Below are 27,858 nucleotides of genomic sequence, written 5' to 3'. Positions count from 1 at the left end.
TAATGTTTTGGCTAAAATCCATGTCATTTATTTATTCAACAAAAAAAACTGAGTATCTTCTATATTCTAGCTGTGTTCCTTGGTGCTGGGAATGGAGATAAACCCTGGCCCTCAAGGAGCTCACAGTTTAGTGGGGACAAAAGATACAGAAATAAATAAGTAGAATGTAGAGTATGTAGAGGGGACCACTATGGGAGGCAAAGAGCACAGGAAGGTGCTTTATGGTTAATGTCCACAGGGAAGAGACCTGGCTAGCAGCTAAGTTTGGTGAAGAATAGATAAGGCATTGGTTCTTAAAGTGTGGCGGGCTAATTACCTACATCAGAATCATCTGGAGCACATATTAAAATGTAGGTTCCCAGCATCTTCTGCAAAGATTATGATTCAGTAGGCTGTGGTTTGAGACCTGGGAGTCTGCATTTTCAAGTGCTCTTGGTAATTCTACTGCAACTGAAAGTTAGAGAACCTGTGAGATAAGGTTTGCTCTTAAACTGGAAGGAAAAATGATCTGCACATCTGAAATGCTTATCTGTGCTGGCCTTTAAGTTAGCAGCAGGGGAAGTAGAGAAGAGGAAGGGAGCTGACATTTACTAAGCTCTAACATAGTCTATATATAAGCTGATTTAATTCTCACAACAATCCTATGAGGTAGATACATTCCTCATTTTATAGATGAAGAAACAGAATTAGAGAGTTTAAATAATCTGTTTAACATTATAGAGCTAATGAATTCCAACACTGAACCCAGATTCACTGATCTCTACAGCCTGTCCACTTTCTATGACACGTTGTTGCGCCAGGGGACTGATGTTAAATTTTCTTTTTTTCTTTGCCAGATCTTGCTAAGTAAATATAAAGAACAGCCAGATAGTACTCTGATCACGTCCAGTGTGACTGTTCATGGACACATCCTTCTCTGGCTGGTGGGGATTTAGAGCAAACCTGAGAGGAACAATAAAATGAGGAGCCAGTTCTGATTTCCTTACCCATCATATTCTCATCTGCTGGTGTAGGTGTTATGAAATGTACTATGGCTAAAGACTGGGTCCATCTGGAGGGGAAAGCAAACATATCCACGAAAGTAACTCTACCAGATGTCAAAGATTCCTGGGCCTCAAAACACCCAGACTCAAGTTTCTTAAAAAAATGAGCCATCAGGACCAGGGGCATGAGTCTGCCTTAGGAAACAGCTCAATCTTTAGAGAAATTGTGGAAGACCAGCAACTTTTCCAGTTTAAACAAACACTATCTGTCTCTCTCTACACAGACTCAGAAGTACAACAAAACAGACACAGCTCAGAAAATAATGGGAAGTTCAATGCCGTTGAAAGAATCTGCCAAGCCCAATCTATAAAAGGTTTCCTGTAATAATGAAAACACACACACAAACCACAAATCCTGGTTAGATTCCACTCACCGTACTTAGTGTCATTCGCCAGGTCATAGGCAGGAGTGCAAAGGGGAGCAAGCAGATGGAGAAAAGGGAAGGCGTTACAGTAAAGGTGGTCTACAACAACACTGGGGGGCTCTGGGCCTCAAGTTCAGAAGGCTGGTGTGTAACCACCGCCCTCTTCTATCACTCAGCCTGGAGTCGCAGTGACGTGACAAACCAAATCTGAGTTTCCAGCACTGGAGAGCTTCGTTCTTATTTTTGGCATTTCAAGAAACTGCAGATGAATTTTGATGACATCAGCCCACAGCACTGACACTATGGACAGCACAGAGCTTAGACTTCACTATTTAGTATAACAAAGAGTGTAAGCCAGACACTATTTTATTGCTACATTTTCCCCACACCCAATATGGGAACATTTGCTTGCACCCACTTTTTCTATAATACTGGCATGGTTTAGAGTTTAAAAAAAAATGCAAATCTGGATTGATCCTCTCTTTACAAAAGTGTTGATTTATTTACACTGCACTGATTCAGCACCTCTAGATATACAGCTTGCAACAGGCAGAGTTAGAGAAGCAGGTGCCACAAACTATGGTTTAAAAACATGCAGGCACTGTACACATGTGTTTAACTATACCCGAAATCTACTAATGCTCCAAACTACACTGAAGGCAAGTCTGGGCGCATCTGGATGAAGCCTTAATCCTGATCGCAATACCTGGTTGTTCCAGAGTTTAAACAGGCTATCTGGGTTATAACTTTGGCCAGCCAAATGGAACGAGTATGTAACGCCCACATCTAACTACAGCAGGCCTTTAAGCTTCTTATCCCATCACAGTTTATAAAGATGAGGAACCAATCACTTGGGAGCTATGCAGTCAAAATGGCCAGAATACAAATGTACTATCACACTGTGTAAAATCAAGTCAACCACCTTGCGGATCCTTGGTGGTCTCTGCTTATGACCTCAAACACCTAAAAAGGATGCTGGGAGATAATTATCAGAATGTTTGGGTACCTTCGTTCCTGAATATCAAGTAATAGGGCTCAACTCCATGTTACTTCTTGCAATAAGCACACAGGGAAGCTCACTAGAGACTGCTCACTATAGATGCTGAGCTCCTGAGAGTTCAAGGGGTGGGTGGGCTCAGGACTGTCCAGGGCTGAGAAGACTCTGTAAGCCAACTGTGCAGCTTAAGTCTTATCCTGGTTTTGAGCACATTTCAGTTCTGCTCCAAGTCCGCTTTGCTCCAATTCCGCGATGACAGACATATATTTGAACTCATTTGGTCTGAAGTTAAAGGTCTCCACTAACCCGTAGGTCTCTTTCCGATCAGTGGCATAGAAGAGCTGGACTTGGTTGGCAATGCACCGTGCCTCAACAACATTCTGAAAGGTAAAAAGAACAGTGAGGTCCTTTCCGGCCCAGGGCCACAAAGCTCTGTGTCTGAGTCCTGTGGCGGGTGGGAGCCCTCACCCAGGAGTCACTGCTTCCAGAGATTCTCTGACTCCCTGACATCCCAAGTCTAGGTGAGGTGCCCCTTCTCTGCGTACCCAAGTTGCCCTATGCTTCCTATAACATAGTATGTATCATACTGTATTGTATCTATCCTTTTTTCCCTCTTTTTCTTTTCTGTCTATCTTCCCTTGTATGAATTCCTCAAAGTATGTGCTTGTTTTACATCCCTGCACATAGTGAAATCTGGTGAATGTTTGCTAACAAATTAATGCATAGGTTAAAAATTTCCCTCTTCATCCTGTTCCTTAGTAACTGTTAAGTACATCTCAAGGGGAAAAAAAGAGCAATAGTTACCCAGCTCCAAGAACCAGTTTGTGACTAAGTTTTTGACTAACCAGACATACTCCCCAAAAACACCTGTTCCTGATACCACCTCAGTAAGAAAACTAGTGCCAAAGCCAGCCGAGTAGTTTTACAATTTGTTCACAAATTCTGTGACACTCTTTCTTCCCTGGGATGGAGCCTTGTCTCTCTTTTCTTAAGTGTTGGCTACACTTAGTGACTTGCTTCTAACAAACGGACTATGGTGGAATGATGAAAATGACTTCTGCTGGTTCATCACAGAAGACATTGCAGCTTCTGTCCTGCTATCTCTCTTGACTCACTTGCTGTGGGGAAAGTCAGCTGCCATGTCATGAGGACATTCAAGCAGCCTACAGAGAAGCCTGTGTGGCAAGGGAATGAGGCCTCCTGCCAACAGCCATGCGAGTGGGGCCAGAGGTGGACGGTCAAGCCCAATCAATCTTCAAACAACGGGAGCCCTAGCTAACATCTTGACAGCAACTTCATGACAGACTCTGAGGCAGAAGCACCCAGCTGTGCTGCTCCTGAACTCCTGACACATAGAAACTGTGAAGTAATAAATACTTGTTGTTTTAAGCCACTAAGTTTTGGAGTAGTAATCTGCTATACAGTCATTTCTAACTAATCCACCAGCAAAGACCCAGGGGCCACCGTCTCCAAAGCCTAGTAGCAGACCAGACCACTCTACGTAACAGAAGTGGGGTCAGAACACAGGCTACACTCTTGAAACCTTACAAAAGAATTACCTCAAAAACTCTTACTTTTGTTTCCTGTACATTTCTCTAGGTCTAGCTGATCAGAGGCACTTTATTCACAATTACGACGTTCACACAGCCAAAACCCAACCCCAAAAAGTAATGGAAAATTCCTACTAAAACTGTCAAAAAAGTGTGCTATGTCTAGCTACAGAGTGATGAATACAGGTTTATAAATACCACAGGCTGCTTCACCTCCATTCTCTCCCATGGGCCTTTCAGGTCATTTCTCACAAGCAGGGACTAACCTCTGAGACTGGATCATCAATCAAAAGCCATTTTCCAAAATGCTGGATATTTTGAATTAATAGAATTTTAGAGCTGGAAGGGGCCTCAGAGATCACCCAGTCCTCATTTGCTGGACCAGGAAAACTAGAGCAGAGGGGTCAGGGATGGGCCCAAGGTCACGTGACTAACAAGTGGCGGAGACAGGACCCGAACTCTGGACTCCCAGGCTGGTACTTCCTCCACTTCACCCTTATACTATTTCTGGTGGGGCAAAATAATTAAGATCGATCAAGGTTGATAACTCTACTTCATCAATTTTACCTTCCTTATATTCAGACATTCCTCAAGAACAAACTGTTTCTAACGCAAGGGTGTCATCTGAGGCAGGTATCCCCACTCTCTGAGGCCCTAAACCATACAGCCTCTGACAGTCAACTTTTATTTGTGGCTTAGGATGGTGGAGGTAAGGGTAATTTCACTTGTGTTCATTCTAGAACAAACTGCAGAGTCCCAGGGGCTCTGTGGAGGTGCCGCAGGTCCCCTCACCTTTCTCTCAGCTGTTATGTCCTAGGGATTTATGTAACAAGATTTTATTTGGATAAAGGGCTCTGACCACTGGTTTGAAGAGCACTAGAATGGTGGGTGGAGAGTTAAGACATGGAGATATGTGCCAGTGTCTCTCATGGAGGGTTATGGAAAGCTCCCCTGCACCCCCCACTTCCGCCCACTTATTCGCCTCCTGACTTTTATTCTCTTAACTCTCAACATGACACATCATCTCTTTCCCTTTCAAGACCCAAGAAGAAAAACATTAATAATTCCCTATGTTGCTCAGCAAGGAGGTATATTAACAAACCTGATTCCTCCCTCTTTTCAATCTTCATAGCTAAAATCAAATTACCAAGTCTTGGCCATTTTATTCCATATGTATTTCTGAGGTCATTCTCCTCCATCCCTCCTACCACTGCTCTAGTTTAGGTCTTTACTACCTCTTGCCCAGACTGTTGAAACTGTTCTAAATGGTCGCACTGAAAAAATATTTAGGAAGCAAATAATTAAGATTAATGGTCTCAAAATCCAATTCTTTATGGGTCAATCCCCATTCAAAACCCTCTAATGATCCTTTTGTGCTTTCAGGATAAAGCCAATCCTCTAAATACAACACACCAAACATTCTTTTTTAATATACAAGTGACAGCAAACTGTAATACCCCAATTCATTTTATGCCCCCTGGCAATTACGCATTCTATTCCCATTGTCTGGAACATTCCCCTCCCTGCTTTACCCTGCTAAACTCCTGCTCCTGGATCTTTCCACTGGCATAGATATAGTATCATGTTGTTTCTCTCATTTAAAACAAAACATTCTTAACCCCACTTCTTATACCGATTCTCTTTCCCTTCACAGAAACATCCCTTGAAAGATGTGTTTATGCTTACTCTTTCTAATTTCTCTTCCCATCCTCTCTTAAATGTGCACCAATCATACATTTATCCTACCACTCCTTTGAAACTCCCCTAAAGGTCCCCAAATGACTTCCATGTTGTGAACTCTAGTAAATTCTCAGTCCTCATATCATTTACCCGATCAGCAAGCGAGATTTGGTTAGTTGAACACTCCTATTCCTTGAAACATTTTATCTTAGCTTCCAGGGCATCCTAACATCTTAGTTTTCCTCCTACCTCACTGACTCTTCCTTTTTAATCTTCTTTGCTAATGATTCCTCATCTCTCCAGGGCTCAGTTCTTAGACCTCTTCTCTTTTCTATCTTTATTAACTCCCTTGGTCATTTCATTCGGTCTCATGGCTTTAAATAACAATCTGTATGCTGACAATTCCCATATTTATCTCTTCAGCTGGGACCTCTCCCCTGAACTCCAGGCTCATAAACCTAACTTTCCTTGGATATTTAATAGGCATCTCAGATTTAATGTGCACAAAATTGAGCTCCTGATCTTCCTTCCAAACCTATTCCTCCTGCAGTCTTGTCTGTCTCAGTTAATGGCAACTCCGTTCTTCTGGAGAGAACTTTGGGTGACTTCCAGTTGAATGTGATGGGTAAAAGGAAGAATGCGAGAAATGGGACTGAACATTTATAGGAATAATAGACAGGGAAGTAGAGTCTCAATCAAGTCCTAGGTTTGGGGGCTTACTGCTAGTATGAGATACTAGCTGAGTACCATCACTTTTCCCTTCTTTGTATGTAGCTGGTAAGAGAGAGAGAGGAAAAATAAGTAGGTGTTGTGATAAAAAAACCTCAGGAGGGAGAGGCACTAAAGTGCCCACTATCTTGAGGACATCCTGAACTTAAACCCTGCCAGATAAATGACACTGAATGAGCGAAAACTAGACAAACGGGCTGAATGGTAATCATAAAACTGCTCCTGGCCCTGCATAAGCAGAGAACAAACACAATGGACATCATTACCAGGGGGCATATGGTCAAAGCTCTATTCCAGGAAATGGGAAAAGGAAGAATGAAAATCACTATGTATGATGAATGCTGTACATGTGAATAGTGTGGTGGAAGATAAAAGATTAAGAACTATTCTAGACTTTGAACTCTTCCCTAAGAAACCATTTACTTGTCCATGGTCTCTTCACTGAAACCCCTAGGGTCAGATGTGTCTTGGAGTCATTTGTTGGATTTTAGAAAGGTAGTAAGTGCAGATACCATACAAGCTTATTATATAACTCCCCATAATCAAATACATTAATACTTCTCTAGTAAAATACATCAATATTTCACACCAAGGAGGATTAGTAAGGACTATAAACAGCCTCACATCAGTTTAAGTGAAGATTTAGCTATCAAATAAGTTCAAATCAGATAAGGTTTTGTGACCAAAGGAATTACGAAAAAACTTTGCTGTCAGAGTTTTGGACTTTCAAACTGTGAATAAATAAATGAGAACTTGTACTAATTTCAATTTGGAAGAGCTTGAGCAAGGCAAGATTATTATCAGCTTAAATAAGAAACAGGTAAATAATGTAGGTCTCTGGAATTACACCTCTCGTGAGTTTTGGCAGAAGAATAATACTTTCAGGGCCATCAGGTAATTCCAAAAAGGTAAAAGTTGATTCTTACCAGAAATGTGGAATCCATTTCTGCTGTCATCAGCACTATGCCCTTTTCTTCCTTAAGTTCAGGGTAATGATATAAAACCAGCTGGCTGGCTGCAGCTTCCCCTCGGGTCTGAAAGGAGGAACACTTATCAAGGCTCAATAAGGTACCACCACAACAAAACTGCAATTTCAGAGCAATAGAGAGTCTGGAAGAAATTCTGCCTCTTAACAGCCCCTTGGGTGGCTAGTGAGTTGGAGGACTTGTATGTGGGGGTGGTCAGGTCTGCCAAGGCACAGCGAAACTGACAGTTTGCACAGTGTTATTTGTGTCTTCAATTGAAAAAGGTTTGGCTTTTTTCCCAGAAAATGTTTACAGTAGGCAGTGAATCCTTCATCACGGCCATATATTTAAAAACAAAACGGCACAAGTAGCTACCAAATCAAGTTCTAAAGAAAGCAATATGCCTGTGTAATTGCCACTTTTATGGACTAGTGCATTTCACAGTTGAAATCTACTCCCCTTGGCTGGCTCTGAAGACTGAGCTCTTTTAAGCTGTAGCAAACAGCTGGAGAGTTTGCACATGGGCCAGATTTGTAATGTTCAGTTTTAAAATATAATCTGAGTGGGAGGTAGTGGGGAAAGAAGAATGGGAACATCATAATTTCATGAAGAATGGACAGGGCAGTGGTTACTAGACCTCAGTCCAGACTAGGAAGAGAGACTGGGTTCAAAGCTAAAGCCCTCACATAGTGTACGAGGAAACAACTATACATTCAACAGAGTTCTGGGTTTCATCTTTAAAATTTCAGCAGAAGTCCTTTTAATTATCAATACCTAACTATTGCTAGGGTACTCTTAGTAGTTCAGCCTCTCAGTTCTGCCGAATATACTTCAAATATACCATCATTTTGATCATAATTATGTTTCTGGATCTTTTTACTATACTTGTATATGAGCTTCACGAGGGCAGGGACCTTGTCTCATAGATCCCCAAGCCCTAACACAGTTTCCAACACAAGAGCATAATGGTTAAGTTCAGAGACTTCGGAGTCAATAACCTGGAATCAATGAAACCCAGCTCTACCACTTATCAGCAGTGTGAACTAACTTCTCTAACCCCACTTCTTGTGTGTAAACAGAAATAATATTAGTAACTATCTCGAGATATGTGTGAGGATTAAATGACATAATGTATATAAAACATTTGGCACATAGTAAGTACATCAAATGTTGGTTATTATAGTATATGCCCAATAAATGGTTATTGAATTATAGTAGTAAAGTGAAAGCTACCCCCTTATTCTTGTTCTTTTTTTTTTCTTAAACGAATCATATAATTTTTGGATGCAATCATAAGGGATAGTCATGAGCAAATCCTCATTCTATTTTGTGCTCCCTTTACCCCAACTTCAAAGCCGTTATAATACATTCCTGCTTTTGTCAGATTTGGCCTCCAAATATAGTATGTCAATCTTAATGATGACCTCATTTAAAATGAATTATTTTTTTTGGAGGGGGGAGGTCATTAGGTCTATTTATTTATTATTAGGTTTTTTTTTTAAATGGAGGTACTGGGGATTGAACCCAGGACCAGCATGCATTCTACCACTTAAGTTATATCCTACCCCCCATTATTTAAAATATTTTTATTTTAAAAGCTTCAAATGCTTTGCTATAGATGTCTAGAGAAGAGTGAGGAGAGAGCCAGAAATAGTTAGAGAACATGTTTTGGGGTCTTTCTAATTTCTAGGTATTGAGTAGGGCCTAAAAAGCTAGCCCAATGTACAAAGTATGACAATCAATCAATGCTACAGCAAATATTGCTGGGAGTTAGTACTTATTCTGTGTCCTCAAGCCTCAGCAAGGGCTCATAGTCCCACAAAGGAGTAGGCCTCTTTCATCTAGGGGATGGGCACAAGCCACCTACCTGAATATTTATAAGTGCAGTGAAGTGGAGTTCAGTACCTGTCCACTGTCCGACAAAAAACTCATAACCTTCCCTTCTTGGTAGTGCACACAGAAACTGTGGGAAACAAATACAAAAGGAGACAGATGAACAAATAAAATCATTTGCTCTATGTCCAATCACCTGTGTCATTCACACCATTTCTTCAGTGTTTGGTTTTTAAAACTTTTTTAAATTATGAAATTCATATGTGATAACAAATACTCATACACTTCCCAAACCACCTAAGAAATAAAGCATCAGACATTCAGTCGAAACTCTCTCTGTAAACCCATTCTAATTCATTTCAGAGTAACAGCTAACCTGCATTTGGTGTCTGTCATTCCCTTTCAGAGTTTTATAATGTATAGGTATATATCCATAAACAAGTAACAGTACTGTTTCCATGTTTAAAAACTTAAATCTTATCAAACTGTATGTATACTTTTGCAACTCACTTTTTTAACTTCACATCATATTTCTGAGATTTATTCATGTTGATAAATATAACTCTTAATTCATTGTTTTCACTGTCCTATGGAATTCGACTCTAGAAATTTACCACAATTTTATTGATTCTTCTATAGATAAACTTTTGGGTCTTTTTCAATTTCTAAACTTTCTAATGCTGCTACATTAATTTTTGTTACAATTATTATAATCAATTCATGTTTTATCATCTGAGGTTGATTCTGAAGCAAGGCTCTTAGTTTATAATTAGTTTCATGCTCAAGATGAGGTGGGGAGCAGTGCTGGAGAATAGAATGGTGCCAGAACAAAACAAAGTATAATCAGCCCAATATGCATTAGTCATGGAATTGTCTCCTTACTGCCAACCACTCAGGTTCTGTTTTATTATTATTAGATGAGATAACCTTGGTGTCAACCTAATGGGGAAAAATGTAAAAAAGCTTTATTGAAGTATATTTGAAAAACAACAAGCTACATTTATTTAAAGTGTATAATTAGAATGGTTTTAATTATGTATACTGTGAACCACTGCCAAAATCAGCATAATGAACAGATCTATTATCTCCAAAAGTTTCTCCAAAAATCCTTTTGTAATTCTTACCTTTCTCTCCCCAGTTGTTCCTAAGCAACCACTGATTTGGTTTCTGTCACTACCGATCAGTCTGCATTTTCTAGAGTTTTGTATAAAGGGAACCACAGAATCTATACTTTTTGGTTTGGCTTCTTTCACTCAGCATAATTGTTTTGTGATCTTTCTATGTTGGTGCATATATCAATAGTTCATTCCTCCTTATTGTTGAATCTTATTCCGTTATATATATATATGTACACACACACACACACACACACACAATTTATTTATTTATCCACCTGTGACAGATTTGGATTTTTTCAGTATTTGGTTATTACAAAAAAAGCTACTATGAACATTTGTGTACCAGTTACTGTACGAATATATGCTTTCTGTTCTCTTGGGAAAATAACCAGGAGTAGAATGGCTGGGCAGTATGGGAAGTAGATTAACCTTTTCTTTTTTTTAAGATTAACTTTTAAAGAAACTGCTAGACTCTTTTCTAAAGTGGCTGTACCTTTTACATTATTACCAGCAGTATATGAGAGTTCCAGTTGCTCTGTACCCTTACTAACACTTGGTATGGTCAGTCTTTTTAACTTTAGTCATTTAAGTGGTATCTTACTGTAGTTTTAATTTGTATTCCCATTTATGACTAAGATGTTGAACATCTTTTCAGGTGCTTATCTTCCATTCCACTTCATTGATGAGCTGTTTGAATCTTTTGCTTCATTTTTTAATTTAGTTGCTTGTCCTCGTAATAAGTTGTAACAGTTTTTAGAATATTCTAGATACAAGTCACTTGTTAATATATGTCTTGCAAATATTTTCTCCTAGTGTGTGGCTTATCTTTCCATTTTCATAGCAATGTCTTTTGAAAAGTAGAAATTAAGAATTTTTTATTGTGGTAAAATATATAAAACATTACAGTAAATTAACCATTTTTTAATGCACAGTTCAGTGGCATTAAGTACATTCATACTGTTGTGAAACCATTAACACCATTCATCTCTGGAACTTTTTTCATCTTTCCAAACTGAAACTCCACAATCATTAAACAGTAACTCCCCACCCCACCTTCCCCGCATTCCCTGGCAACCACTGTTCTACTTTCTGTCTATGAGTTTGTCTATGAATTTGACTACTCTAGATACCTCATATAAGTGGAATTATACAGTATTTGTCCTTTTGTGACTGGTTTATTTCACTTAGCATAATGTCTTTAAGGTTCATGAATGCTGAATGTCAGAACTTCGTTCCTTTATATGGCTGAATAATATTCTATTGCATGTAAGTAGCACATTTTGTTTATCTACTTACCTATCAGCAGACACTTGGGTTGCTTCTACCTTTTGGCTACTGTGACTACTGCTGCTATGAACACGGGCATACAAATAGAAAATTTTAATTTTGATGAAATCTAATTTTTTTTTCTTTTATAGTTTGTGCTTTTGGTGACATACTTAAGAAATCTTTGCCAAACCAAGATCACTAAGATTCAATCTAAGATCATTTTTTCTAGAAGTTACATTTACATCTTTGATCTGTCATGAGTTAATTTTTGGATACAGTGTGAGGTAAGAGTAGAGATTCTTTTTTTGTATATGGATATCCAAACTGTTTCCATGATTTGTTGAACATTTGTTGAAAAGATTATCCTTTCCCCATTTAATTACTTTGGCACCTTTGTTGAAAAACAATTGACCAGGCATATGTTGGTTTATTTCTGAATTCTATATTCTGTTCCATTGATCTATTTGTCTAGCTTTATGCTATTACCATACTGTCTTCATTAATGTAGCTTTATGAAATCATAGTCATCATATAATGTAAGTCCTCTAACTTTGTTTTTCTTTTTAAAAAGTGTTTTGTTATTCTAGGTCCAAATAAATTTTATCTAAATAAATTTTTCAGTTTGTCAATTTCTCAAAACAAAACAAAACAAACAAAAGCCTGATTGGGATTACATTTTATCTAGAGATCAATTCAGAGAGAAATGACAGTAATATTGAGTCATCTAATCCATGAACATGGTATATCTCTCCATTTACTTAGATGTTTTTAATATTCTCTCAGCAATGTTTCAAAAAAACTTCTGAGAATCCCAGAAATTATTACAGACACCAAGTTAGCTGATCCACCTCACCTATTCCCTTTCTCTTAGGTCTCTGGCAGCCCATTACTTCAGCAAAAACTTCGTAACTCCTTTTAGGCATATATAATCCAGAAAGCAGGGCCCAAACTGAAAAGAAACTGCCAATTAAACAGAAACTTAAAGGAGGTTGAAAAGATTAAGGTCTCAGGTATTCTCTCTAATATTCACTTATACTGATAGATTAGGATCAACATCAGAAAGGGCTGAGATGTTTCAGAGAACAAAAAAGCCAGAGACTTAATGGGCCAAACCCACATAATTTCATAAGGCTGAAAATCTCATTTATTAGTACAATCAACATGTGAGCATCTTTGTTAAATAACAGAGCATTATAACATGGTAAGATACTATGGAGTATGAAAAGGTGGTTGCAAAACATCCTTGTTTGGCACTACTAATAAGCAATCCTCATATGGTCACCAGAAACTTACTGTTGGACAAGACTGAGCCCGGTTCCAGATCAAGTCAAACTTCTCTTTCTGTAGGTTAGAAAAGAAAAAAATTCAAAAACAAGAAAACATAAGAGGCCACAATCACATTTAAATTCACAAAGACTGAACTAAAATACAACTAAAACAATCTCAAGTTCCATCATTTATAAATCTCTCTTATGACAGAGAGGATTTCCTATTCAATATCAGAATTACGTGTGAAGAATGGATACTCCAAATGTTCCAAACATTTTAGGGGACTCTGCCAAGTGTCAGAGACATCAGGTCATTAAGTCTGTCCAAGGGAGAGCTAAGAAGGCCTGTTCAAACAATGAGTCAGCATTAGAGATCTAAAATATCATGATACGTTTGGCTGTTGAACTCATGAAAGGCAAAGGTATATATTTATAAGAGGGAGGGGGAAAGAAAAGATAGCAATGCTCTCACAACAACCAAAAGGCCTGGCTTTATTTTTCCATCTATAAGTTTTCCTCCTTAAACTTACACATGTAAGTTCAGTATATATTTGTGTACTTGATATGAACTTAACCTAAGCTATTTCCTCTTCAGAGAAGAACAATTAAAATAACCAGCTGATAACCCATTACACCAAATGTGTTCTTCTGGTAGAAGTCAGCAGGACATTAAACCAGAAGAAGTCAGCAGCATTCCTTCCCAGTCACAAATCTTAATGGTCAAGCAGTGGCCTGTGACTATCTCCAAGACAGCACTTTTGAGAAGAGAAAAAAACAAGACAATGCCTCTTGCTAAGGGGAAATGCCAGAAAAAGACTAGGAGAAGGCTCCAAGTCAGCTCAGGTATAGGTCACTTATAGACAAAAAGGGAAGAAAGCTAGGCCAGAGGCCCTGTCCTCAATTCCAACAGCCTGGCTGGAAAACACCAAAAAGAAATAAAAGACATTTGGGATTGCTCAGCAACATAAACCTGTACCATGCTCCCTTGTCAGAGACTTGACTCAAAGAGACATTTCTAAACCAGAAAGAGGAAAAACAAGAACCATAAATATACCATATGGAGCTTCCAATCTTTGGTGCTCAGGGCATAATAAAAAACCTCAGAGCTATAAATGTAAGTTCTCGAGAGGCAATAAACATAGGGAAAGTAAAGGCAACTGCCTGCTAAGGTTAGAGCCCTGACCTTCATGCTATAACACTTTGATTTTCCCCTCCAAACTACTTACAGGAATAACTGCGTAGACTGTATCTTTTGCTGCAAAATACTGCTGCCAGATCTGTACAAAAAAGAGAGGGTGTCGTGACATGTGGGTAATCTTTTCAACCTGCACCAAGAAGTGGTGACAGCTTTCATTGCTCAGAGTAATATACCATTTGACAAAAAGGAGAAAAACCCAACATAATGTTTTTATTACTAGTACATGATTACAAAAGAGATTTAATATCATCTACTCTTCTAGATGATTAAACTGTAACTCTTAATAACAAATTCCTGTCAGAGAAATGGATTTTAGGAAATTGTTAATCATTTCTCCTAAGATGTGCCTTGTGTATAACAGACAAGCTCTTTTTTTCATATTTTCTCTCTTCTCTCCCAAAACCCATACTGCCCAGCCAGCTGTGGGCTTTCTCAGTCAGGACATCAGTCACTCAGAACCCAGGGTCTGAAGTCAGGCAGATCTGGATGCAAATCCCAGCTCCTATCTTTTGCTGGCTATGCTACTTTCGGCAAATTAGAGTGCAGTAACATCAATATAATCATCAATAAAATAACAATAATATCAACCTCATAGGATTATTGTGGAAACTAGTTACAATAATGTTTGTGCTTAGCACAACAGAATTACAATGCAAACCAGAGCCAAGGTGCTCTGAGGGCAACAAAGAGGCACTAAACTCATGTTAGGGAACAAGCACCATAGGAAGGGAAGCTTTAAGCTGTATCCTAAAGAATGATGAGGAGTTAGCCAGGTGAACGGGGAGTCTGGGAAGATAAACAGGTAGGACAGAAGAGAAGAGACACACTCTAAGCAGAGAATGACAGCATTAGCAGAGGCACAGAAGGTGGGGAAGGCATCATTGCCAAGGTGACACCTGAGTGAGCTGGTGTTGAAGAATGGGTCACCCTCCTTTAGAGCTGCTCTACTGTCAACATTCCCGTTAAAATGGGAAGATACTAATCAAAGTGGGATCTCACCAACACAAAGCACAAAATGACTATTACTTCCTAGGACCTGGGCAAATCACTTTATCAATGCAGCCTAAGGTTGCTCTGCCCTTTTTTTTTTAACATGTCAAATACTCTCCTCATTTTAAGGAGAGCACACCCTGCTTGTTTTTATTCAATTTATATTAGTATATCAATACTGAAATTTATGAGACTGATAGATTTTTTTTCTAACATAGCTGACCTTGGTTACACAAAACTATTTTATATATATATATTTTTTATTGAAGTATAGTCAGTTTACAATGCTGTGTTAATTTCTGGTGTACAGCATAATGCTTCAGTCACACATAAACATACATATATTTGTTTCAAAACTATTTAATGAACACAAATTTGTGTATAAAAATATAGGTCTAAATGACATTTGTCATATGATGATCAAGTCTCCTAGGCCTAACTTCTCTTTCCCCTAAAGCACATACTTGGTGTCCACTGTCTATTGGCATTTCTTCCCAAATGTAGTTTGAGGTCTCCTTGAGACTTTGCATTAAGCCTCTATTAACAGAAGTTAGACCTCTGCGCTATTCTCTTTTTGATTTGTGTCTGTCTTTCCACTAGGCTAAAACTCCCTGAGAGTAAGAGATTCTCTCATTTATTTCTATGTCTGGCACAGAGGCTGACATTTAATAGGTGTTCAACAAATGTAATAAATAAATTCAATAAATGTGAAATGAATGACACAGTACCCAAAGGAAACCCACAGCAATTGGCACAACTTCATGTAAGGGAATGTGATGCAGAGTCAAACAAACATGGTTTTGAGTCCTAGCTCGACCACTGAGTTACTTAACCTCTAGGTTACAGTTTCCTCAGTGTAAATTGGGAATAATAGCACCAACTTTACAAGGGGGTTATGAGAATATAATGAAATAATGCACATAAAGCATTAAGCACAGTACCTGACACACAGTACACTATCTTTATTGTTATTTTGATTCTCTCAATATAACAAAAATACAATTCATGGAACTATAAGGAATATCAATAAATAGCTTATTATAGTCTAATTAGAGAGAAAAGGATCAGATGTGAAAATGTAAATGGCAATGTAAATCAAGATATACAGAATAACCAAACAAGATCATAAGTGCTTGGAAGGAAGGTGTCCAGGAAGCTTCCTACAGAATGTCCTATAATAATGGAAGACTCTGAATGTCAGGCAAAGGAATATGGAAGTCACAAAACATTTAACAGCATGCTACTAACGAAGTATTTATTTTTATTCATTTATTTAAAAACATAAATATAGCACTTACTCTGTGCCAGGCACTGTTACAAGTACTTAACAAATATGAACTTGTTCAATTCCCCCAAATAACTCCATGAGGTAAGTACTACTGTTATATCCACTTTACAGATAGGGAAACTGAGGCCCAGAGAGGTCAACTAACTTATCAAAGTCATTCAGCTAAGGAGACAGAGCTAGGACTTAAAACTGGCAGTTTGGTACTAGACTCTGTGTTCCTAACAAACACACTATGCGAAGCAGAACTTTAGGAAGATTCAACTGGGTAGAATATGATAGGGAGATTGGGAGGGGGGAAATGAGAGCAAGGAAACCTATTTAGAAAGGTAGTACAGTCATCCAGGTATAGAGTAGTGATAATTTTAAATAAAGATGTGGACAAGAGGAATGACAAAGAAAGGGGAAATTAAGTTGATCAGATATACAGGAGTGAGTCCCCGAAGAACAAGTTTTCTTATGCACTATCTTTCATGTAATACACCACTTTTGCTTTCAATGACTGCCTTTCATTTTGGCTAGAAAGAGATGTCAGGAAATGTATGCTTCTTTCTACTCTCAGATTTGGTTCACGGAGCATACATTATTTTCATAAAGTATACCAACTCATTTTCATTCACTACCTGTTTTATTTCTTCTGCAGTTTTGTCTTTTACCATCTCAATGTTAAAGATTGAACTGAGAGTCTGAAAGAGAAAATAAAAGGCAATTAACAACCGTAATTAAAAAAAATAAAACAGCTTAACTCTATCTGTAAGTGTTGCTGGAGGCAACCTGCAGGACAGTAAAGCAGATCTTCAATAAATGGAGAATGAGTACAAGAAAACCCGCATGCGCAGAGAAGGCAGCCCTCAAGCCCAGGCAGGTTTTCACAGTTCTTTTTCCAGGGAGTACCTACAGGTACATTCCAAATGCTTCAGGCTCAGAAATGAGCACTGCAACACTTTGTAGCTGGTAAGAGGAGACAGTCTGGTTGTTACCTTTAACTGCTATTCTACCAGGAGTGAGTGGCTCATTTGCAAATTAAATGACAGAGTAAACATGTTTTTATTTGATTTTTTAAAATTATGTCCTACAGAAAGGAAGGGTATCACTACCTTTCCTGCACATCTTCTCTAGCACCCCCAGGACTCACACATGCTAGGAGTCATATCAAAGTCATAACAAAAACAAAACAAAGTCATAACAAAAATTCATAGAACTATTTCCCATTTCCACAGTCACAAAATCACTGAGTCACAGTAAATATGTTCAAATTTGCAGCCTCTTGTTCCATATGACTTCAGACTTGGATATTTAATTAGAAACCTACCTTGTCCTTAGTGAATCCTCTGCTCATAGGCTGTTTCCCCAATGTGTCTGTCTGAAATACATGATGGCACAGGATATTAATCTCTACTTGAATTCTTAAGCAAAAGACCACCCAGCTAGGTGAAATGCTCAATATCTCATTTAGTGATGCTGCACCTAAAAACTCAATTCTCTCCACTCAATACAGCAAATGTACACACTGTTTTACAAGTTATTGTTTGTGAGACAACTTTTCTTTGACTGGTTCTGAAATACAGAGATGAGAAAGGAGTTCCTTATGAGTAACCACCATCTACTAGTACCGAGAGTCCTTTCCATCCCTGTCACTGTGGATGGGTTCCTTCCCAGAATGAGCCTGCTTAGATTTCTGTGCTTTGCTCCCCAGTGAGCCACAGAGGAGGTAAGAAATGGAAGGATGTATTTCCCAAGCTGCTTCTTATCTGTGGCAGCACTTCTGAAGGCAGGCATCCTCAACAGACTATTGGGTCTTTTCTAGTACTCAGTCTTGATATTCCCTCCCTCAAATTAGACTCCCTCTCAGAACAGGCCAAGAACAACTAAAAGTGAATATTTTCTCTCCTAGCCCACTCTCAGATAAAGGCCATGGCCAGGAAGTCTTATTTTAAGTTATTTCTGACAGTAGGGATGGGCTGTTCTGAGTCTTCCATTTTCAGTTTCTCAGCTCACAACTATGCCTTGCAGAGACAACAATCTATAGCTGGGATTCTGAAGCTGAAAAACACTTTCTGCATAAAGCTCTGTTTTTCATTACTCTATGCTTTAATGAATCCAAACCTTTCATAAATGATGTCCATAGAACCAGTACCCACAAATTAGACAAAAGCCTGGTATAGAAAAACCTACTGGATATACCCTGGTCTTTTTGGTTACATTCCTATACATTGGCAAAATCCTAATGCAGTCTTCGTTTCATAAGAAAACGGCCCCTCAAAAGAACTGACTTCATTTTTATACATTCACCTTCAGGTGATATGTGAAAAAAGAACAAAACAAGCAAAGCCCTCCATTTGCACTGCCTTCAACATGTCAGTCACTAAGCCCAGTGTATTCTTTTTCCACAATGTCTCTCCTATCCATTCTTCATTTCCGTTTTTACTTACAGAAATAAAAAAATTTAAGCTTCAAGTATAAGCTTTATTGCATTTTACCTAAGATATCACGATCTTAAGAAGCACCATTATTTTATGTATTGGAAGGTGATGCCAATTAAATGATAACACAATACTTTGATATCACATCAATTTGAAAACAACTTCAGAGATGTTGAAATGTAAAAAAAAAAGTGGGCTTTTAGAACAACTGAAAAATATTTAAAATTATAGTTGAAACTATGTGCCAAAAGTCTCAAGAGTAATTAATAAAATATTTAAATGGATACTTTACTGCTCTAGTACAGATGCTGTGGAAATCTGTGGGGACTTGTTTGTTTTTTGTTATCACAACAATTGACTGGATGGTTACACTAGAAGTTATGGGAGGGCCAGTGGTACCAAATGAGCTGAAATTTTGTAGATGAATTCTACACAGTGAAGAATTTTCCCTCATCCTGTACAACTTTTTAATGTCTAGCTAGACATCCTTGTAGGGGAAAAAGCTCATTATAATTGGGCCTAGAATCCAACTCTGTTTTGCCTTGCTTTCTTTCTTCCTCCTTTTAAAAACAGTTTTAATAAATACTAAATTTTTCAGAAATACAACTACTATATAACTTGAGAGGAGGCTGTACATTGTGTAATCTCATGAGGGTCCAGGACAACAACACCGCTTACAGTTTGGGAGTTTTTATAATTACCAACACAACATCCCTGTACCAGTTAGCATTTGCTGCTTATGTAATTATCGTGATTTCACATATAGGTGAACTCACAGGTTGTGAAATCAATTTAGTGGATTGTGACCAAAGTCTTTTAAAAAATGAAAATAATAAGACTGCACTGCATGTAGTAAAAGTAAGCATTGTTCTGTAAAAATTTTGTTTCAGTTATAATCATATACGAATGTGTGTAATGAATTATAATATAAAAGATATTTCTTAATGTGGGTCATGGTCAAACAGTTTGAGAGGCACTGCATTAGATTAATTTTCCTATACAGTTGTCCCTTGGTATCAGTGAGGGATTGGTTCTAGGACCCCTGACTATACCAGAATCTGGATGCTTAAGTCCCTTATATAAAATGGTGTGGTGTTTGCATATAACCTATGTACATCTTTCCAGACACTTTAAATCATTTCTAGATTATTTATGATACCTAATATGATGTAAATGCTATGTAAATAGTTGTAAGTACAATAAATGCTATGTAAATAGGTGCCTGCCAGTGGCAAACTCAAATTTTGCTTTTTGGAAATTTCTAGAGTTTTTATTCCCTGAAAATTTTCTATCCGAGGTTGGCTGAATCCAGATGCAGAATCTGTGGATGCGGATTCTGCAGATAGGGAGGGCTGACTGTACAGTTTGCAACGTGCCTTTCCCCAGCTGATTCTTGCTTAAGGAGAGTAAGTGCTAATATGTATTAAGCACTTTTTGCTCCCTGGCTTCTACCGCCCACTGTCATGTGTGCCTTGCCTTGACCACTCGACTGTACCCCTGGGAGCAGAGACTACCCTTTTCATCCCCTTATATCCCCACCATGACCACAGTACCTTGCCAGGAAGAGCAGAATACCATTTATGGGTAGAGACTGAGCTGAGTAGAGACAGTCCATGTTCAGTTTATCCAGCTGACCCCTCAATGAGCCTACTCCCTGGATAAGGGTCAGGGGTGGAGATGCACATCACTGGTGAGCCAACAGCACAAAAAGGGGGTCTTACCTTCTGTTCCACACATTTGATAAAATCACCTTGCTTGGAGTGCCCCACAGGCTGCTTCCGAAACTCACTGCGCTTTTCTAGTCGGGACTCAAAAGCAGCTGGATCAGACCTGAGCAAACGTAAACCAAAGGTTAAGCCACCAGGGCCATTTTGGATGTTGAAATAACAAAGTACCATGTTTTACTTCCACAGAGAGAGGACACAGGCATTCAGAGGCTGAAGGATTTGTCTTCATTTAGGCCTGAGGACAGGCATACAAACCAAGAAAGCAGAACAAGAAATCCACTTATTCAAATATTGTTAATCTTCAAGGGGCCTGTGTAACATTCTTCTCCTGCAGGATATTCCCTAGGATGACACAGGGCTTGGTTCCTCAGGTACTTCGATTCTGGGTACTTGGAAATTGAATCCTTAAAATGGGAAGGGCACTCTAGTCATCTTGCTGGGTCACCTCCTTAGGCAGGAATCCTGGGTGTCAAGCTTGTACTGGAACACATCTAGTTCGAAGACATCTCCCCTCCCTCCCTGACCAGGGTAAATCTGTTCATTCAGATCGGGGCGATTCAGAGGCTTCAGGCAGCCTATTTTGCAGAAGATTTAGCACCTGAGTTCTTCCTGGCCCTCCTTCCAAAGAACTTGCTCCTGCAGATGCAACACCAGAATTTACCCTTTATGTCAAAATGGGGGTGGGTCTTCAGGCCTGAAGTCCAGGTTGGGGCTGCCACCTGTTAAGATTGCTCCAGGCTGTGTAGCTGACAGTATTTGGCTGCTACACTTTGGTGAAGACATCATCCAGGGACTCCAGCTCCTGGGCCATGAGACCTATAGTGTCATGGGTGAGCTCTGCAGGATCCAAGACCATCTTGGTCAACCCTCTCATGGAGTCCTTCCTGGTCAAGGCAGGGTAGGGCACTCCTTTGCCATACAACTCCTTTCTAGAGGTGACATCAAACACTACTTACTTCACTGCCACGTACTTGGGCAGATCTTCCTCCCCTCCATTGTGGGGCAGCTCCTTGATGAAGAATTGCATCCCACTTGGCAGGGTGTAGCGCCTCCTTGGCCAGGGCTCTAAGTACCAGGACCAAGTCCAGGACCAAGGTTAGTGCTGCCAGCAGCAACGACGGCTCCTGGGCCTGCCACATGAGCAGACGCAGACAGCAAGGGTGGCCTAGGCAGCAGAATCCCGTGTACTCCCACCTTGGACATCTTTTATTATTAAAATGTTTCAAGTCTAAGTCTCTCTATCTGTATCTTTCACCCCTCAAGGAACAAGAGAAAATGTCTAATTCTTTTTATTAGAGTATCTGAAAACTGCACTTACGTCACCTCCTGAGTTTCTCTTCTCTAGGTTAAATTTCCTCAGTTTTTTTGGTCCTTCTTCACATATGTGATTTGTAAATCTTTCCTTACTGTGGACTACCTTGTTTGTGCACAGTCTGGATACAGTGGGCCTAAAGCTAGATCAAATCCTCCCAACTCACCAGTGCAGTGTGTGAGGCAAAAACTCAGATACTGGACTGTAATGGGGCAGCAGGGCACACAGCCTTGTCCTGCTGTTGGCTCACACTGAGCTTGTGGCTAGTGCTCCAAGAGCCCAGGTTTCAGTGAGTGTGCCCCATCACTCACCAGACAGGACTGTAATTCCTTTTAAAACATCTCATGATATCCTGTCCTGTTTGGTCCTGGGCCCCATGGCCAGGCTCTGTCTTGCCTCTTCCCTTAACTTGGCCTAGGTTCTACTGACCCTTTTTTTTTGGTCCTGCTTTCATTTCATCTCTCCCTTTTCTTCTGCCTCCTGTTTTCTTTTTTGTAGCCACACAGTTTTCCCTCCCATCTCATTCAGCTTCCTCTAGGACTTATCCCTTCCTCTGTCCTTTTCACTCATTCAACAAAATTTACTTGTTATCTCTTAGCTGTTGGTTAACTTGCTGGGCTCAGGGGATACAGAAATAAATCAGAAAAATGTCCCTACTTCAAGGAGCTTATCATCTGGTGGGACAGAAAGACATGCAAACAAGTACATTAGAGTGCTACAGGTATTATGGTGAAAATCTGCTCAAATATTCCCAAATGGCTGAGATGATTTCATGCCTCTGTACCTCTGTTTATGCTGTTGCTCCTCTTACCCGGAACATCATCCTCCAATATCAGTCCTTTATTCCTTCATGCTAGACCACAGAACTCAAAGAAAGTTTTGATATTAGATAAAGCAAGGGAGACTGGCAGGGACTAGAGCATGAGGGCCTTGTATGGAACACTAAGGATGTGGACATCACCCAGAGGTCTGGGGTGCCTTGGAAAGCCACTTTTCAGGAGAAGGAGTATGTGTAAACGTTGACAGAAATGATCTAGTTGGGGAGGAAAATGAAACCAGTCTTTCATTTGCTCGTGAGTAAGAATGAACAGGAGCTGGGAAGTATTCAGAGTATGAGTGGACCACTCTTCTGAGATGCTTGTCTATGAAAGGGGTCAATGAGAAAAGGCTGGAGAAGGTAGGTCAAGAAAAGGTTTTTAAGATGACAAATACTTGAGTATAACTGAATGCTGTCATAAGGAGAGCAAAAATATTCATTTAGCTTATCATTCTTTCGAAGAAAGATCACTATACTAGTAGTGAGATGGATTGGGGATGGAGAGGTCCAAGACTGGAAGTGAGGAAGACTAGTTAGAGAATGATTGCAATAGTCTAGGTGAAGATGATGGAGTAAATTAAGGCTGTGGCAGTAGAGATGGGATAGAACCCCAAGAAGTTACAGCCCTCAGTCTTAGGTTTCCTTTCATAAGACAACTGCCTGCCCACCCTGCCTGATTCTCTCCCTTTAATTTTCCCGTTTTAACTCCTTCAGCTCTTCCCACTTAAACTCTTCAGATCAAATAAGGCCCCCAATACCCACCTCAACCCCCTCTAATCTCCAAGTCCCTCCCTCTGGAAGGTGAAGGGTAGTGTCAGGAATCCTGGATTCCAAGTCAGACAAATCCCAACCAGCGATGTGATCTTTGGCAGGTCTCTTATGCTCTCTGATCCTCAGTTTCCTCATCTTAATAATAGGGTTCAATTGCGAGCCAACCGTGACACTATTAACCTTTGATACCCTGCTCCCACCCCAATCTCCTTTCCTAGGAGCCTGGGAACCCGAGTTCCAGGACAGGCCTCAGCTGACTCAATATGTGACCTTAAGCAAGTCAAGTCCTTTCTCTGGAAGGCTTCATTTTCCTATTTCCATAATGAGAACAGGTCTCTCTGAGCTGCCTGCCTCTTAAGGGCTGCCGTAAGAGTCGACCTCAGCGTTTTGAAAACTAAAGCAGAAAGAAAAACTGAAGCTTCGCAGAGACTCCTGGCTCTCACACTAGCTGTGTGATCTTAGGCAGGTGACCATGCCTCTCTGAGCCTAGATACCCATCTGTAGAATGGGGACAGAAACAGTGGTCCTCTGAGAGGGCTGCTGGAAGGAGTGAAAGCGCCAGATGCAGATACACCAGAAGCGCGGGCCGCGCACCGCCCCTCCTCCCCGCCCGCCGCCACCGGCTGGGCCCGCACCTGCGCAGCTGCTGAATCTTGTCGCGGTAGCGGTCGTAGAAGGGGTTGGCCTCGAGCTCGGCCCCAACCCCAATGTCGTCGGCGCCCCCCGTGGGCCGGCCAGAGCCGCGGCGCACCGGGAACACGCGCAGCTGCGCAGGTGACACGAGCCCCAGGCCCAGGGCGCGGCTGCGCACCGCGCACAGGCCCCGGTAGAGGCCGGCCACCTGTAGGACGGCCGGGCCCGCGCCACCCGCTGCAGCCACCACCGCAGCCATGGCCGCCCCCGCCTCCCCCTCCCCCTCCCCGGGCGAGTCGGCCTCGGCCGGTGGCTCGCGCGCACGCTCCATCGCCCTCCGGGTCCGCCGCGCCCGCGCTGTAGCAGCGAGGTTCCGTGCGCCCAAGGTTCCGGGCTCCGGGGAAGGGCGAGGTGCCGAGCAGGGGCTCGCCGCTCCCGCCCCGCCCCCGGCTCCCGCCCCGCGTGCTCTGCGGCTCTAGCGCCCCCGCCCGCCTGCTCCCGGAGCCTGCCCGCATTCACGCTCCCCAGCCCTGGACCAGCGACCTCTGTGCGCCTGGTCTCCTCCTGAAAGTTGCCTGGTCCTGCTGGTCCTCACCGAGTTTGCTTCCTTTTAAATTCTCTAAGCACTCGCTCAAGTAATAGTCCTTCAGCAGGCTTCATCAGCTGTACTCTACAGCAGCAGCTTCTCTTTCCTGACCCTTTTTTACGTACAGGACAGCATCTGCTTCATTCCATGTGAGGCCGGTTTTTATCCTCATGTTAGAGAAGAGGAAACTGAGGCTGAGAGTCATTAAGAGACTTGTCCAAGGGCTGAATTCTTTTCAAGATGCCAGCTGTCTTCGAAGCTTTGTTTTCCTCTGCTTCCTGACATCCACCTTGAATTCCAGCCAAACTGAACTACTCTTCTCTCCAAAGAGACACCTGGATTAGTCCTTGACAAGTCTTTGTTTGGGATAAAGCACCTGGAATGCTCTCTCTCCCTCTCCACCCGATGCTACCATCTTCTTCACCCTCCGAGCCAGGTGTGAGTGAGCTCCTGGGGTCAAGGACAGTGACGTCAACATCTGTACCTCATCTGCTCCCAGCACAGGGCCACCCTGGAGCAGGCTCTCTGTGATGGCACTGATCAGTCTGCCTTCATGAAAGTCTTCCTATCTGGGTCTTACCTGATAGAAACTCCTCTTGAATGATGGACCTCTCAGAGGCAAGGACAGAGCCTTCAACTCTGCTCAGTCCAACCTACAGTTAGGGAGATGGCCTTAGGCCCTGTGCTGGGAGTAGTGTGGTGAGCTCTAAGACTAGTAAGTCTTTTAAGTATGCCAGCCTGTATCTGCCTTAGCATCATTGTACTGGCTGATTCCTTTGCACACTGTCTGCTCATCATTTAGGGCTCAGTTCACAAGTCAGCACCTCAAAGGGACTTTTCCTTTCTTCTTTCCTTCCTTCCTTCCCTCCCTCCCTCCTTCCTTCCTTCCTTCCTTCCCTTTCTTCTTTCCCTCCTTTCTTCCTTTCTTTCTCTCTCCCTCCCTCCCTTTTCTTCCTTTCTTATGGAGGTGTTGGGGACTAAATCCAGGACCTCATTCATGCTAAACATGCACTCTACCACTGAGCTATACCCTCCCCAAAGGTACTTTTCTTGATGCATGCCCCCCTCCCTCTATATTCTTTATCTAACTACCTTATTTTATTTTCTTCATAGCAGCTGTGACTATCTGAACTTCTTAGATATTTATTTCCTTGTTTACATTAATTCATGGCACTTACACTAGTGGGGTGAAACACAAATAAAGAAATATATATATTTATATAATATATATATATTTATATATAAATATATATATATATATATATACACATATAAAATGTTAGGTTTGATAACATGTTGTGCAGAAAATAAAGTGAGCTAAGAAACACAGAGAGAAGGGGACACTTGAGTAGAGACCTGAAGGAAATGGTGTGTATGGATATCTGGGGGAAGAGCCTTCCAGACAGAGGGATATTGCTTGCCCTGCTTGTGGAACAGGAAGGAAGTTATTGTGCCAAGAAGGCATGGGGAGGGGAGTTAGATGGCTCACGTCTTTGGAAGCTTTGGTTAAGGACTTTGGTTTTACTTTTTATTTTTAAAAACTTTAAATTGAAGTACAGTTAACTACAATGTGTCAATCTCTGGTATATAGCACAATGAAGGACTTCGGTTTTAAATCTGAGTGAGATGGGGAGTCCCTGTAGGTTTTGAGTAGAGAAGTGCCACTATGTATGTATGTATGTATGTATGTATGTATGTATGTATGTGCGTACTCTGTGTGTGTGTATATATATAGTTGAAGTATAGTCAATTTAGAGAAGTGCCACTTTAAAAAAGACTCATTCTGACTGCTGGTGGAAGATAGGACATGGGGAACAAGGATGGAAATTCTCCCAAGGGTGATTAATTTGTCCTGGTTCATGTGGGACTTTCCTGGTTTTAGCATCGAAAGTCCTGTGTCCTGGAAACCCCCTCAGTCCCAGGCAAACGGGCATGCTTGGTCACTCTACAGGGAGACCAAGTGAGAGACGGTGGTACTTGGACTAAAATGGCAATGATGGAAAAGTGGTCAGATTCTGGGAATGTTTTGAAAGCAAAGCCTAAAGGTTGTGCTGATGGAGTAAATGTGGGAGTGAGAGAATGAAGGGCGTCAAGGATGACTGTCAGCTTTTTGGCCTGAACAGGTGGCAGGAGAGAGTTGCCATGTACAGAGAGGAGGAAAAGGCTGGAATAGGTTTTGGAAGATGGATGATCAGTTTGGTTTTGGATGTGGTAGTTCGAGATAACTTAATAGACTGGCAAGGAGGGGCATCAACCAGGCTTTGTGGGTGTATGAGCCTCAAGTTCTGAGGAACAGTCTGGGCTGTAGGTAAAGCTGACAGTTGTCAGTGTACATATTTGAAGCCACGAGTCTGGGTGAGATCACTGAGGGATGGAAAGTAGATAGGGGCCAAGGACTGAGCCGTAGGGCACCTGACATTTAGAGGTCAGGGAAGAGGAGAAACTAGCAAAGGAGACTGAAAAGCAGGAGGCAGTGAGGCAGACCCAGTGAGGAGAGCCCAGCGTAAGTGCAATTGGAGAGAAATCTGTGCTAAACAATGCCCTGAGCCACATGCTGGGGGCTTAAAGAGGGAAGTAAGTAAATGATGCCAACAAGCTGAGTTAGGCCTAGTGGTACAACCTACAGGGAGGCTGATTTGGGCTTAATTAGGGAAGGGCTTTCTAACTGAGCTGCCCATAAACGGAGCAAGCTGCCTTGGGAGGTGTGAGCGAGTCTCCGGGGATTAGTGCTGGTTAAGGGAGAGCCACCTCGAGGGCTCAAGCATCTGACAGGATTTCGACTAGACAAGTGCCTTCCAACTGGAGATGGTGTGATTCTGGGAAGCCAGCTGAAACAACTGTTTGTCACAGAGTAGAGGGGGCTGAGCTGAGCCTTGAAGGATAAGCACGTGTTCAGTGCGGGGAACAGTTGGGGAGGCACTCCTAGGTGGAAGAACAATGTGAGCAAAAGCGCAGAGATGTGAATAAGCAGGGTCTGTAAGGGAATCTGGCCTGGTCAGATGGGAAAGGTGTGTGAAGGATGGGGAGGAAGGTGAGGCTGGAAAGAGATGTAGGGCCAGATGGTGGGGAGCTCCCGTAGGGCCTGATGCCTGGGAAGCACTTGCTAACACTGGTTGAAGGAAGGTAACGAAACAGAAGAGAGATTGTAAGAGCCAAGGAAGGAGGCATTGACCACATAGTTCCCTTGAGTGGGTTGACTCCTGATAACTTGGTCATAGATGACTTGAGGTGCTCCCTACCCCAGTCCCCAATGGGGACAGGTATCCATTAACTGTCCCTTAAAGCCAAGTGACATGAGA

At 41.3% G+C, this 27,858-nt stretch overlaps 1 protein-coding gene across 1 annotated transcript; it reads right to left on the bottom strand.

The window, feature by feature from the left end:
- Positions 1–24,319, bottom strand: ATPAF1 (ATP synthase mitochondrial F1 complex assembly factor 1). The gene is made up of 9 exons (XM_031465062.2): positions 23,976–24,319; positions 20,435–20,543; positions 17,603–17,653; positions 16,914–16,976; positions 14,044–14,094; positions 12,843–12,890; positions 9,197–9,292; positions 7,291–7,398; positions 1–2,785 (listed from the first exon to the last, which is right to left on the bottom strand). The coding sequence occupies exons 1-9, from the start codon at positions 24,302–24,304 to the stop codon at positions 2,591–2,593; spliced, it is 1,050 nt and encodes a 349-aa protein (XP_031320922.2). The 5' UTR covers positions 24,305–24,319; the 3' UTR covers positions 1–2,590.
- Positions 24,320–27,858: the final 3,539 nt, after the last annotated feature.

This window comes from Camelus dromedarius, chromosome 14 (genome assembly GCF_036321535.1).
Source record: "Camelus dromedarius isolate mCamDro1 chromosome 14, mCamDro1.pat, whole genome shotgun sequence".
Lineage (NCBI taxonomy): Eukaryota > Metazoa > Chordata > Mammalia > Artiodactyla > Camelidae > Camelus > Camelus dromedarius.
The sequence above is the reverse complement of the archived record's forward strand: the minus strand, read 5'-3'. Positions and strand labels throughout refer to the sequence as shown.